Genomic DNA, 14,618 nt, shown 5'->3' with positions numbered 1-14,618 from the left:
TTGTCACAAGCTGAGCCGTGTTTGTCCTTCTGTTGCAGCTGGCACTGAGGGGACCAGCGGGACCCATGGGCCTGACGGGGCGGCCGGGCCCGATGGTGAGTGCTGGAACTGGGGGATGGAATTGGGGAGTGATGGAACTGGAGGGGATGGAATTGGGAGGATGGAATTGGGGGATGGAAATGGGGGATGGAAATGGGGGATGGAAATGGTGGGATGGAATTGGGGAGACGGAAAAGGTGGGATGGAATTGGAGGATGGAAATGGTGGGATGGAATTGGGGGATGGAATTGGGTGGATGGAAATGGTGGGATGGAATTGGGTGGATGGAAATGGTGGGATGGAATTGGGGGATGGAAATGGTGGGATGGAATTGGGGAGATGGAAATGGTGGGATGGAATTGGGGGATGGAATTGGGGGATGGAATTGGGTGGATGGAAATGGTGGGATGGAATTGGGTGGATGGAATTGGGGAGATGGAAATGGTGGGATGGAATTGGGGAGTGATGGAATCGGAGAGGATGGGACTGGTGGGATGGAACTGGGGGGATGGAATTGGGGAGATGGAAATGGTGGGATGGAACTGGTGTGTGATGGAATTGGGGAGGATGGAGCTGGGGAGTGCTGGAACTGGGAGGGGTCGAGATGGGGAATGATGGAGATGGTGAGGATGGAACTGGGAGTGATGGAATTGGTGTGGATTGAGCTGGGGAGGATGGAGATGGTGAGGGTGGAACTGGGAGGGGTGGAATTCTCAAGGATGGAGCTGGTGAGGATGGAGCCAACCCAGCTGCTCCAGCTTGTTGTGGGCTCTGGATCCATGAATGGCTTTTCCTTAATGTGGAATCTTCTTCTCTGGCTCTCTTGAGGAAAAATATAATAAATCCTCTTCTCTGTCCAAAGGGACCCCCGGGCAGTGGAGGACTGAAGGGGGAAGCTGGAGAAATGGGACCTCAGGTGAGTGTGGAACTGGGGGAGCTGGAGAAACGAAGGGTGGAGCAGCCAGTCCTGCCTGAGAGGCTGTTGGGAAGCAGGGATTCAGTCACCCCGTGCCAGCTGGGAGCAGGAAGCTGTGGGAACACATGTTTGGCATGGAAATGTCCCTCCAATGTCTGAATGCAGGCTCTGGACATGGTTTTAAGGCAGCAGTGTAAAACTCTGCAGCTCCCTTCCTGGAAAAACACCCACAGAGGAATCCTGGACATAAAAGAAAATTTGAAGTGTGGAGAATTCACTAATGCTTGGGATATTGTTCTTCCAAGCCTTAAATCCTGCATTAAGGGAAAGTTCCCATTTTCTGATGGCAAGGGAAGTGATTTATGGGATGCATCTCCACCACATGCTTGCAAAAGCTTCCGCACGGACAAACACCTACAATTCCTGCCTGGAGATGCTCAGCCCTGACCCTTCCCCGGGTGTTTGGAACCACGAGCTCTGCCCCAGGGATTAATTTTGAAGCCCTGGTAGCCCTGAGAGCCCCAGCAGTGCCTGATGTGGGCACTGATCACTGCGTCTGCTCCTGGTCCCTTGAGGTGACATTTCTTCCTCTCTCCTTGATTCCCTGCAGGGTCCACGAGGCATCCAAGGTCCTCCCGGTCCTGCAGGAAAGCCAGGCCGCAGGGTGAGTGTCCTGGCAGCTGTGCTGAGCAGGCAGGAGCTGCAATTCCTGCTGGAAACTGCTCCTGCTGCCAAACAATCCCTCTGCACCGAGGGCGTTGCACAAGAGCCGGCTGGAGGCCAGGCTGGGCTCGGCCAGGCCCTCTCGGCCATCAGGAGGACACAAACCAGGATGGGAGTTAAATTCTGGGAGGCTACAAATCAGGATGGGAGTTAAATCTGGGAGGGCGCAAACCAGGATGGGAGTTAAATTCTGGGAGGCTACAAACCAGGATGGGAGTTAAATCTGGGAGGGCACAAGGATGGGAGTTAAAATCTGAGAGGACACCAGGATAGGAGTTAAAATCTCAGAGGACAGAAGGATAGGAGTTGAAATTTGGGAGGACAGAAACAAGGATGGGAGTTAAAATCTGGGATGACAGAAACAAGGATAGGAGTTAAAATTTGGGAGGACACAAACCAGGATGGGAGTTAAAACCTGGGATGACAGAAACAAGGATGGGAGTTAAAATTTGGGAGGACACAAAGATGGGAGTTAAAATTTGGGAGGATACAAATCAGGATGAGAGTTAAAAACTGGGAGGATACAAACCAGGATGGGAGTTAAAATCTGGGAGGACAGAAACAAGGATGGGAGTTAAAATTTGGGACACAAATGAGAATGGGAGTTGAAATCAATGAGGAGGAGAGTTAAAATCTGGGAGGACGAAAATGAGGATGGGAGTTGAAAACTAAGAGGAGACAAACAAGGAGAGGAGTTGAAATTTGGGAGGACAAAAGGATGGGAGTTAAAAAGTAGGAGGACAGAAATGAGGAGGAGAATTAAAATCTGGGAGGACACAAAGAAGGATGGGAGTTAAAATCTGAACAGTGTGGGGGGAATTCAAGGCTGTGCATCCCACTCTTTTATCCCGGGTGTTTGGGCTCCCTGGTGTTGGGGTTGTAGCTGCACAAATGCTTTGAACTGGCTTGGAGTCCCCACTTCTGGCAGTGTGTGAGGAGAATCCAGTCCCAAAATGGATCAGGTGTAAATCCTGCTCTGTTTCCATCCCTAATTCTGATTTTTATTTCACACCACCCTCTGGCTCACCATGACTCAACTTGCCAGAGGAAGGAAGGAGCAAGTCTTGTGTGCGACCCACTTCTGCCTTCCTGGAAACAGAAACTCTCATTCCAATTTGCAGCCATCATCATTAGCATCTCTTAAAATGTGCTGGGAGATCATTTTTTTCACATAAAAACCAACAACCATGGCCCATGTAGTGAAGTGGCTTCACTGCCATTCATCTCCCACCTCTCATTGGCCCCAGGATGTGGCTTCAAACACAGAGCAGAGATTTTTCCCTCGCCAAGAGAAGCTGCCTGACTTAAATAAACCCTCTCTCTGGCTTAACTAAACCCTGTCTCAGCCCCAGTTGTCCCTGGGGCCCCTGTGTTTCCCTTTGGATTTGACTTTGGTGCTCTCTGTTGCAGGGACGAGCTGGCAGCGACGGTGCCCGGGGAATGCCAGGCCAGACAGGACCAAAGGTAGCGCCACGTTTTCATGGATTTTGGGAATCTGCACCTTCTCTTTAGCAGGAATGAGCTGAGGCACCCATGGAGAAGGAGCCCAGCGTGCTTGGAGGAGGTTGTGAGGTGGTCCAGAGGCTCCTGTGAAGGCATGGAAGTTAAGAGAGGGTTTAAGGAGTTAAATACACTCCTGGAAGGCAGAATAGCAATTTTCCCTTTTCTTTTCCTGTTTTTTTTTTTTTTTTTTAATGCCACTTTTTTTAACTGCTGGATGAAATATGCTGCAGTTGTAGAACAAATACTTTAGAATCCCAATTACAAAAAACAAACACGAACAAGTGGCTGGAAAGCCTCTAGAGTAGAACCACCAAAAAACCACCTCTTAACCAGGTGAGGCAGTGGAGGCATGGTGAGGAATTTTAATCCCCCGTCTTATTTTTTTTTACTGGAGACAAAAATCCCTTCATTCTGCTGCGATCTGCTGGAATTACCAAGCAGGAAAGAAGCTGGAAATGGAACACAGGGAGAGTTTGCCCAGGGAATGGTGCCTTGGAATGTTTAAGCACTTTATTGTGGAGATACTTAAGGCTGCAGGAGATGCAGGGGTTTGAGACAGAGATGGGAGAGCACAAATCATTAACCCAGCAAAGGGCTGTGATGAGGCTGTGCCCTCAGGGAGGGGATGCAAAACCAGCAGTGCTGGGAAGGAGGAAGGAATGCACTGTGTGAGAAACTCCTTCACTCTCTGGTGAACATGTAAGAAGTTTAGTAAAGGACAATAGGAGACAAGGAGCAAAGGTTTTTACAGCTGGGTGCAACTTGGCACTCAGCTAAGACTGTTATCTTCGGGGATACCCCTTAAATACCTTTTCCTTCCATATTCATAGACCCTTTTGCATAGTAAGCTTTTTCCTCTAAGCCAGTTTACATGTTCCAAGAATTGTTTAGCATGGCTGCTCCTTGGATCTGCCTTTTTAGAGCGAGCTATTCCTCGGTTGTGGCTTTAGCTTTTTTTTTTATCATTGTCTTTAGTTTGGGCCTTGGTGCACACTGCCTTCAGAGGGTGAGTGCTGATGGTTGGCAGATCTGTACAGGTGTCTGTTGCCCTGATTTTTTGAAGTGTTAAGTTTTCTTTTATAGTTCTTTTGAAAGTTTTAAAGTTCTCATGAAGCTTCTGATAATGTTCATATATTTGAGAGTCAGAGTTCCCACACAATTTCATGTATAAATAGAATAGTTTACATATTTCTCTGTGGGTGGAGAGAAATGATTAATTAATCTTTAGACCAGTGTGGTTGGAGAGGTGATAATTCCATCCTCTAATCCACGGTCACCTTTAGAATTCTATAAATACCAGATGTTTGAATAAAACTGGCTCTTTTTCTCTTTTAAACCTCCCAAACTTCTGTGTACTCATTTCATGTCCAATAACAACAGGTGTGCTCATCCTGTGTTCAGTGGATGTTTACCCCATCCCAGCAGGCATTTTAACACAAGCAGCTATTTCACTAAGCTTAATTAACAACAGAAATACAAACCACATCCTTAGAACAAAGTTACTTTAACACCACACACACAAAATCCATTTTAATATCTCCGAAAAGCCAATATTTTAATGTGTGCCTCTAACAACTGTGAGCTCAGGCAGGGAGATGCTCTAGGAGCTGCCAGAAGGAGAGGGCTGGAGGTTAAACCCTGCTGCTCGACTCACTGAGTGATGAAGGAGCTGTGAAAGGGAGGAGCTGGGGCTGTCTCAGTGATTCACATGTGAAAACACACGAGGTTCACCCTTCACGGGGAAAAAGGGGCTTTTCTCTCTCCTGGGTTCTGCTCCTTGCCCCTCTCTGGGCATTGGAATCACCCAGGATTTGCAACCCCCTCTGTGTCCTCTCTCTTCTCCGAGGAGCTGAGGCTTTTAGGGAACGACTCCTTCCTGTCCTGGTGTCCTTAAGACAGCATCCAGAATTTATTTATCTCTGTTTCTTTCCTTGGAGGGTTACAAAGGATGGATGGGGTGGTGGGAGAGCTCACCTGTTGGCAGGTGTGGGGTTACCACACTTTGCCCGTTGCAGTCATCAATTCCATGGAATTAAAACGAAATAAATAATTGGATTAGGAGAACCTGCCTAGAAGGGAGATGAAAAGATCACCCAGAGAAACTCTGAAATCCACATGGAAAAGCATTTCAACTGGGGGAAGAGGGAAGAGTTTGCCAAATGACAATGTGGTAGTTTTTACATGAGATAATAAGAACTTTTACCCTCATTTCTTGCTAATTTTCATTACTCTCTCTTTTAGTTACTGTTAATAAATTTCTCTTGAAACCCTTTTAAAGTCTTAAACCTACTTTACCTTTCTCCTAATCCTAACCTCACAACAAAAATTTAAATACACTATTAATTAACCAACACTAAACCCCACCACGCTCATTAATACACCATCCAAAAAATCTCAGCATTAACAAAATCTCAGCATTAGCAAAATCTCAAATTAAGAAACCAAAACCAATACAGACTTGGAGTGATTTTTTTTTCCCCCCTTGTTTTAATCCATAACTTTGAGATTATCCCTGGTCTGATGGAAGGTGAAGGCTGAATGCCTGAGGGAGAAAATCGATCCCTCCTTGACACAGAAAGGAAACACACAGGAAGGGCGCTCAAATAGAGCTGGAAATGTGTTTTAAACTGGTTTTGCTTTCAGGGTGACCGAGGCTTTGATGGCTTGGCTGGTTTGCCTGGTGAGAAGGGAAACAGAGTAAGTGTTCTTCCACTTCTGCCTGGGATGAAACCTTGGGAGGAGGAGGAGACTGGGAGGGACTGGGATGAGGCACAGCAGAGGATGAGTGTCCCTAAGAGCCTGTGGGATGTCACAGCACCCTCACATCCCAGGGAGCTGCAAAATCCCTCTGCAAAGTCCTTCTGGGGCTGCTCCAGATTGGGATGGGGAGGAAAAAATTACCTTAACACAATGCAGCCTAAAAAAAATCATAGCAAGAGGCAAAAGCTGCTGTTGGACGGGGTGGGAATTGCTTGAAATGACAATGGGTTCAAACTCTTTGCTTTATAATTAAAAAATGGGGTGGGGGAGGGGGAAAAATGGGGGAATGTAGTTATTTTGGCAGGCTGGGTGTCCCTCCCCTCCCTGGAGCAGAGAGAGAGGCAGCTCTGAGGGCACAGGGACCTCCAGCACAGACAGAAAAATCAAATCCACGCCTTGGTTCCTCAGCATTCCCTGGTGGTTTCCATTGCCAGAGTGTTTGCACCTTCTCTGACGCGTTCTCTGCCCTTTCTTTGCAGGGTGAGCCAGGCCCCCACGGCCCCCCAGGGGCTCCTGGAGAGGATGGGGAGAGGGTAAGTCTGCCTGGGGATTGGGAATTCCTAAGGAACCCCTGGAAACAAGAAGCAGATGCAGCATCAGGCAGGGGCATGGCAGGAGCTCCCAGTCCTTGAGCCTTCCCTGGGAGGGAAGCAAGGCAAGGAAATGGGAGTTGAAGAAGAAAGAATAATTTGGCTTTAAATTTGGCTATAATTTTGGCTTTTTTTTTTTTTTTTTTTTTTTTAATTTTGGCTTAAAGATCTGGTCAGGAAATTCAGGTTTTGTTAAAAGAAAAAAGAAAACGGCACAGAGAGTAAATTATTGCTCACGGTGAGCAAAGGACCGCTTCTGATTTTCTGAAATCCAGAGGATTGCAGCAAGATTTGGGGGGCAGAAATTCCAGACAGAGGCAGGAATCAAAGACTGAATTGTTCACTTCTCCTTCAGTCAATAACAGATGGTGTTTAGCAAAGCCCAGACTAAGTGATCCCAGCTCTGGTTTAAGGGGAGAGCTTAAAAATGCTGGTGTGGTTCAACCTGAGGAGCCAGCGTGGATTTCCCAGGCTCCAATCCCCTCCCACGGTGTTTTCTTCCCACTTTGGGCTCTCGGTGTCCCTGCCCAGCTCAGATAATCACACCTCCCTCGCCACAGCCCGGCAGGGTTAATTCATTGTGGCTGTAAAGTGCTCTGGGGGTGAGCAGAGCAAAGCTGGAGGGGGAATGTGGGAACCCAGCACATCCCTCTGGCTGCCCTGGCTGGCTCCAGACCCTGGCAGGGAGCTCAGGGGCCTTGGCACGAAGTCAAAAACACCTGTGGCTTTGATTTTAGCCTGTGGAAAAAATTTTTGTCGCCATTGAGGTGGGATGGGAGCAGAGACTCCAATTCAGAAGATGAGAAGAGAACTGATTTATTTCAAATACATCGCTCTTTTTATAGAGAGCATCGTGCAGACCAATTTCATTGGTCTTAAAGTAAAAAACATCTCACACCATTGGTGCGCTGTGAATGATGCACGGTGGCAGAATGTATCTATAAACAATGTGAACAACAAGAGAGATAGTGAATTATTTACATTCCTTTCCAACTCTTTCCCAGGCCCAGCCTGGTAGAAATCTCTCCTTTTCTCTCTGACTGAACTGAGAATATCCACAAACTGCCGACTTTGTGTGAGGAATTACAAGCCACAAGGGTTTGAGTAGTGTGGCAGTTGAATTAACACAGGGTGAAAAAGTAGAATTTTGGGGTTTTTAGAATGGGGTTCAAGGGGACAAGATGGAGGGATTTGGGCGTGTCCTGACCTCCTTCTCCTTCTCCTTGCCCTCCATGTCTTGCTGTGATGGTGACACTTTTCTGTTGGTTTAAGGTACAGACACACTGTCCAACATCAATGACAGACATTGGCACGTTATTGTAAACGCAGCACACGGAGTTTTGGTATAAAATGTGAACACTGCCCTGAGGGCAGACAGAATGCCATGGCCGAGCTGCTGGACAGAGCTCAGCAGGGCAGAGAGAGAATGTTCTAGAGAAGGGGAAATAAACACCCTTGAGAAGCCGACCCTGCACATTCAGACTCCTTATTTGGCTGCACGGGCTGGGAAACGAGGACTTTTACACTCTCGGGGTCACCTCAACACCCGGACCCCGCGAGGGGAAGGAGGAGAGTCAGATCTTGAATCCCAAAGGGAAAAGGAAACAATTCCAGGAGGGCAGGACTGGGAGCAGAGCATGGAGGGATCAGCACGGGAGGAAGGTTGTTGGGCTTGCTTTCCTAAAGGGGAGTCTCAGGTTGGGGGTGATTTAAAAGGACCATTTGATAATTTTGGGGTTTTATTCCAGCAGGGAATCTGAATTCTGAATTCTGGTTTATCTGAGGCTAAATCACATTCCCACCCTGCCTTGCCATTCAGTTTGGTGTTAAATCTTGTGGTTGTTGTCTCACCTGCCCTGAGTTGTGTCTACAACCCCTTGTCTGGTGGCAAAATCCATCTCTCTCAATATCAGCAGGAATTCTGAAGTATCCTCAGGCCTTTCTAGTCCCTGGTAAACTCCATTTTAGTCCTCAGGCTTCCAAGGTCTTCCTTAGCCACAGAAACCCTGCCAGTCCTCCAGAGAAACTGCTTTTCTGTGTGAATATTATTACAAAAGGACAAAACCCCTGTGAGGTGGCTGAATTAAAACTGATTTTTTTCTGTCTCTTGCTGCTTCTCTCCGTGCCTCTGCTGCTGCCCAGGGAGATGATGGAGAAGTTGGACCCAGAGGTCTCCCTGGAGAACCTGTGAGTATCCCCTTTCCCCAAGCATTGCTTGGGACATGGATTTGGGATGGAAAAGGCATTTTTAGGGCTCTTGTGGGGCAGCTTTGCCCTGAGATCCTGCAGGGATTGAACTCAGCTTGAAGCTCCATGTGAACAATTTGAGGGTAGCTTTGCTGGAACAACTCTGCTTTGCTTATTTTCGTTAATAATTTTCACTTATTTTCACTCCCACAAAGGTGGGAGTTCTTTTGTTTGTTTGTTTGATTGGGTTTTTTGTTTTTTTGTTTTTTTTTTAATGAAGAACAAATCTCATTGATTGCTCAGAAAAAAATCATAACAGTAAATTTAAAACTTAGATTGATGTAATTTTTTCCTGCCTGTATCCTTCTCTCTGGTTTGGGATTGAGGTAATCAGGCTGGGGTAGAAATTAGGTGTGGTAAATAGATATAAAATACAGTTTTTGTGAGTGTTCATAGCAAATTCCAGTGAGAAAAGGGTTTTTTTTAATCTCAGGGCAATGGCTTCTTCACCACACAGCTCCCACACACTTTATCAGTGACTCCTGATAAACCTCAGATGAAATCCTGCCAGGATTGAGCTCCAGGAGACTTTTCTGTCTGACTTCAGTGAGGCCAATATCCTGCTCCCAGTGCACAAAACTTCCAAAATCTGCACTTTGTCAATGCTTGGAGCCCACGTGCTGCGGAGCAGCTGGAGGAGGAGCTGGCAGTTCCTGCAGTCAGGAAGGATCTCAAGGAGGAGATCTCTGTGGGCTTGGACAAATTCTTTGGACCAAGCCAAAGAAATGCTTTCAGGGAGAATCCCACTAAAAAAACAAACAGACAGGCTGCCAATGAAATACTCTGAAAAGGCATTTTCCCCCTAATTCTGAGTATTTCTCACTTTATGGGCAATGCAAACTGCTCGTGCTGGCTGTAGATTTCTGAGTGGTGCAGTTGTTGGCTGCTGATTTCATCCTGAATGCATTTCCTTTGTTATGAAAAGAACATCCTCTATCATTTCTTTCAAAATCCCTGATTTTGTTGTGCTAAGGCCCAGCGTGGTGGCCTGAGATTAATTGATGGGAATTGCTGGACACAGTTCATGGGAGAGAGGGAAGGGTTGGCATTTACAGACTCGCTGGAACTAAATTATAGACAAGATGTCTGATTAACTTCTGGGAAAGATTAATCAACTCAGCTATCTCCTTAGCACATGTCCAAGCAATAACTTATGGCTTATTAACTTCTTAAAAGCATTTATGTGCTCAGGTAACACGGCAACAAAAGAGGAGCTTAAATGAGAGGAACACATGCAGGGAAATTTATTTTTATTTCAGCAGCACAAGTAAAATCTCTGGAATGGCCAGGATAAAGGATTCAGCTGCATTCCAGGGAATTTTGCTGTAAATACACCCACCCTAAAGCTGGGGGTTTGTCCTCTCTGCCCTCAGCCAAAAGGTCATTCCAAATGGGGCTGAAACCAGTGGTGGGGCTTCAAAATGGGTTTCCCTTCATCCTGCTCCATTTCCTTCCAGTTGCCCACACCAGTGGAGGTTCTGCTCTGGATTCATGCAGGGCTTTAGCCCAGGAGGTCTCCAGGGGCTGGGATAGACCCTTGGATTCATCCAGTTTTTGCTGGAAACTGCAATTTTATTTTTTTTTTCAGGATCTGAATCCCCCTGACCTCCAAGACAAGACATTTCATTGATGTTTCCTATTCCACCCTGTAACATTTAATTTTAATTCCTCAGCCCTCTCTGCATCATAAAAAGGAGGCTGTGGAATATTTGGGCAGACAGATAAAACTGCCCATCAATCAAGAACAATTTTCTTTCCTCCATGGCAGGGAAGGAGCTCCATCCATACAAATTCCAGAGTTCCCCTCTTTTCAGGAAGGGGCTGTGATTAAAAGCTGAGCTCTCAGTGAGTGCTCACAGACTCCATCTCTTTCCTTCCACTCCAACTCCCCCTGAAGGCTCCAGGAGGGGCTGGGCTGGGATTTCCCGAAATTCCCTTGGCAGGAATTCCAATTGTCCTGCCGTGTTTTCCTTGTTCCATGCGATGCTCCAATCCCACCACTGTCAGCAATGCCAGGGTAAACCTGGTGAGAAAGGCAGGAATGGAAGGAAAACACCAGGAGAGCAGAACTCCTCATGCTGGAGGACCCAAAGCCTTTTAAAATGCACATTTCTGAAAACCTTTCCCAGCCTTGCTGAGTTGTGTGGATTGTCCGTGATAAAATCTCAATCTGGAGGGCTTTTTGGGATGATCCATTGGTGTTATCAGGTCACCCTTCATAACTTCTCAGCTGGAAGGACTTGGCTGCAAAGAGTGTGGGTTCCAGGGTAATCCAGGAGTAGGATTAAATTAATTAAAAACCAAGTTGGTTCAAGGGGAATTTGTTCCAATCCAAGGAATAAATGCCTGGATTATTTAGGTTTATAACTGAAGGGTCTGTGCCCACAGGATTTCTCTCCCAGTTTGTAACTCAGGGAAGCTGCTGCAGCACCTGCAAGGTCCTTCCAAATCCTGCTGTGTCCATGTCCAGCCTGATGCTTATCCTCAGATGGGAATTCTAAACCTTTTTTTTTCCCCCCACAGGGACCCCGAGGACTGCTGGGCCCCAAGGGACCCCCGGGACCCCCGGGGCCGCCGGTGAGTTCCCTGCTGCCCTCCCCAGAGCCTTCCAGCCAAAAAACCCCCAAACCTCAGCCATTGCAGCAGATCATCCAGCTGCATCATTTGCCACATCTGGGCAATGAAAAGCAGTGGTATCCCAAAAAGAGCTTGAGACAGAGTGAAAATTTAACAGGTTAGAAATCCATTTGGATTTAGGTGAAATGTGCCGCTGTGAGCTTGCTAGCATAAGTAAAATTAAAATATGCTGTTTAGTCTGGTAACTTTGCCACACTAGTAAAACTGCCCCAGCTGAGGAGAAAGAATGCAAATTTCCAAGCTGAAGAGATAAAAAAGACTCCTCGAACCTTGAAATAGACAGGGCAGGGTGACCCAGGAGTTCTGTACTTTCTGACAAAAAACTGGGTACAAGTGTAACGAGCTGCAGGTGTAATGGGAAATCACCAGAATGAACATGCATGAACCCATTGTGAAACTCCATGCATATGTAAATTAGTAAAGGATAATAAAAAAGGAGTCCTCAGGGGCTCATGTCCTTTAAAGGGGAACAATCCCCACACGTGCCCAGCGCTGTAAGAAACACACCGTCCCTACAAATCTCTATAGGAATTGTGGGGTTTTGATTTTTCATCCGCGTTTCAAGCTCGTGGCTCAGAGTCTGCCTTCTCCCCCATTTTCAGTGGTGTCACGTCCGTGCAGGGCGGATTTGCCCCACCTGAGTAAATATGAATTCCTTGCTCAGGCTGGAAGGGAGGAATGAGAGTTATTAACACAGTGCCTTTGCTATTAACTCCTGCCTCAGGGCTCTGAAGCAGTTCCTTCCTGTTCCAGGCCAGAGCTGAGGCTGGAGCATGTGGGATTTTATTCAGGAGACCTCATCCCTGCAAGTGCTGATGCAGGAGCTCTCCCTAAATCGCTGCTGCTCGCTGCAATCCCAGGCCTTAAAAACCCCAACCCCAAAGCTAAAGGGGTCAGTGTTTGATGGGGAACATTTTGTGGCCTTTCAGCCCTCCTGGGATGTGAAGACAACTTTGCTGTGAGCTCCTGGTGCTGCTGGGATTTAATGAGGATTCAGGATTTGCTCCCAAACTGTCGCATCTCCCACGGATGGGATGTTACACCCCACAGGAGAAAAGATTATCCTGGAGAAAATGAGGCTCAGGGAAATCTTATTCTCTACAGCTCCCTGGCAGGAGGTTGTGGGGAGGGGGATCAGGCTCTTTTCCCAAGTAACAAGTGACAGGATGAGAGGAAAAGTTGTGCCAGGGAAGAAAATTTCTTCCTGGAAAGAGTTGTCAAGCAGTGCCAAGGGAATGGTGGAGTCACCATCCCTGTGATTCAAATCAATTTTTTAAAATTTCAAAAAATCAAAAAAAATATCAAATTTGAGGAAGTGTCCAAAGCCCACGTGGACGTGGCACGGTGGTGAACACAGTGCTGGGGCTGGGTTCATGCTGGATTTGATGATTTTAGAGGTATTTTCCAAGCTGAACAATCCCAAGATTCTGAAATGGTGCCAGGGGGGCGTCTCCACATTCCCCTCTCAGTGCAGGTGCTCAGGGGAGTGTTTGACTCCGGGTGATTTTTGGTTTGGCACAGCTCTTGTCCCCTTTGCCAGCCAGGGATTTTTTCCCTCTTTTCCTTGGCCACTCCATGCCTTGGGATGCAATCCAGCCAGGATTGTGCTGATTGAGCCTCCCAGGCAGGTGAAACCAAAGGGGAAAGCACTGAAATGACTTTAGAAATTCACCTGGATCCATGGAATTGGCTGCTTTACCAAACACCTTTAGGAAATTATTCACTTGCCACGTGGTCCAAAGGACTTCTTGATTTATTTTTTTTAAATTATTTTTATGGCAATTTCCCTGCTTTTGTGGTGTGAAATAATGTGATATTTTCTTACTGCTGTGTTTTTTAAATCCTTTCAAAGGGTGTGGCTGGCATGGATGGACAAACAGGTCCCAAAGGGAATGTGGTAAGTCCTCCCTACAAATCTTCACAGATTTTCTATAGGGCAAAATGCAAAATTCTGTTAGATCACATTTGCTAATTACTTTTTAGCCTGGTCTAGATTCCTATCAAAGCCCGTGAAAAACACCAGGAACATCTTCCTGCAGCAAATGGATGTTAATTTGTTGTAATTTCTGATGGAATTACACATTATTTCTCCATGAAAGATGAAACATTTTCCTCGAGATGCGTGCTGGGCTAATGAATATCAAAATAGAGGCACTTAACTGAGAGAGAAAAAACCTTTCTGGGATGGGATGGGATGGGATGGGATGGGATGGGATGGGATGGGATGGGATGGGATGGATTCCCTGGAGAATAAATGCAGAGCCAGGTGGTGTTAGAGCCTTGCTCAGCTCCTTTGGGTTGAAAATCCTTGGGAAGGAGTCAGTGTGCCTTGAAGTCACTTCCCCCTTCCTTTTCCCAGTGGGAAAAGCTGTTTCCAGGAGCTCTTGGAAGGTCAGAGAGGGTTCAGGGAGCTGTGGGAGGGTGTGGATCCAGCTCAGGGGTATCCAGGCAGTGGGAATACAGGGATACAGCTGGGGACATCCAGGAATTTGTGCTTCCAGCTCCATCTCACCTTTCCCACCTGCCCTTGTCTCCTCACAGGGCCCTCAGGGCGAGCCAGGGCCCCCAGGACAGCAGGGGAACCCAGGGGCTCAGGTAAGAACAAATCTCCTTCTCCACAGCTGGGAAAAAAAGCGGGGAGAGTTCAGCACCAGAAAGGGGAGCAGCATTCTGAGAGATTTGGCTTGAGGAAACATTTCCAGTGTAAAAATCTTCCTGCAAACACCCCCAGTGTGGGATCCCCCAGCTCTCACCTGGCTGTGGCACAGCCAGAGCAGCTCCAGGACGTCTCTTTGGCCAGGTCACACCTTGTGGCATGTTTAACACCCCACTGTGCACTTCCTGCAGAGCCAGGTGGGCAACACAGATATCCAGGCTTTTCCCTTGGCTCTCAGGGAATCCTGCTCCTCACAGCATCCCTGTTTCCCTCCTGGGCTGAGCCTGGCTGCCCACAGCCCCTGCAGCTCTCCAGACACTTTATTGCCCCTCACAAGACATTTTGGGAATGAATGAATGGAGCTGGGGAAATCCCCAGCCCTCACAGGCACTACAATAATGCACAGCCAAGATGATTTGGAAGGAATAACTTGCTCCTTAACGAGCTTCATTTTATTTTTTTTTTTTTTGGCTTTTCACAGGGTCTTCCAGGTCCACAAGGCGCCATCGGTCCCCCAGGAGAGAAAGTGAGTTGAAATTCAGCTCTG

The 14,618-nt window shown here is 47.2% G+C and overlaps 1 protein-coding gene across 2 annotated transcripts in view; it reads left to right on the top strand.

The window, feature by feature from the left end:
- The window catches only part of COL5A1 (collagen type V alpha 1 chain), a 136,660-nt gene that overhangs the window by 78,856 nt on the left and 43,186 nt on the right, over positions 1-14,618 (top strand). For both annotated transcript variants that reach the window (XM_053996247.1, XM_053996245.1), the window contains exons 14-24: positions 39-95; positions 902-955; positions 1,566-1,619; positions 3,089-3,142; positions 5,825-5,878; positions 6,421-6,474; positions 8,674-8,718; positions 11,302-11,355; positions 13,268-13,312; positions 13,957-14,010; positions 14,553-14,597. In XM_053996247.1, the coding sequence (XP_053852222.1) occupies positions 39-95; positions 902-955; positions 1,566-1,619; positions 3,089-3,142; positions 5,825-5,878; positions 6,421-6,474; positions 8,674-8,718; positions 11,302-11,355; positions 13,268-13,312; positions 13,957-14,010; positions 14,553-14,597 (570 nt within the window). The remainder of the gene's footprint in view (positions 1-38; positions 96-901; positions 956-1,565; positions 1,620-3,088; positions 3,143-5,824; positions 5,879-6,420; positions 6,475-8,673; positions 8,719-11,301; positions 11,356-13,267; positions 13,313-13,956; positions 14,011-14,552; positions 14,598-14,618) is intronic.

Source organism: Vidua macroura, chromosome 21 (genome assembly GCF_024509145.1).
Source record: "Vidua macroura isolate BioBank_ID:100142 chromosome 21, ASM2450914v1, whole genome shotgun sequence".
In the NCBI taxonomy this organism is placed as follows: Eukaryota; Metazoa; Chordata; class Aves; order Passeriformes; family Viduidae; genus Vidua; species Vidua macroura.
Note: the sequence above shows the minus strand (reverse complement) of the source record. Positions and strands in the feature narration are given on the sequence as shown.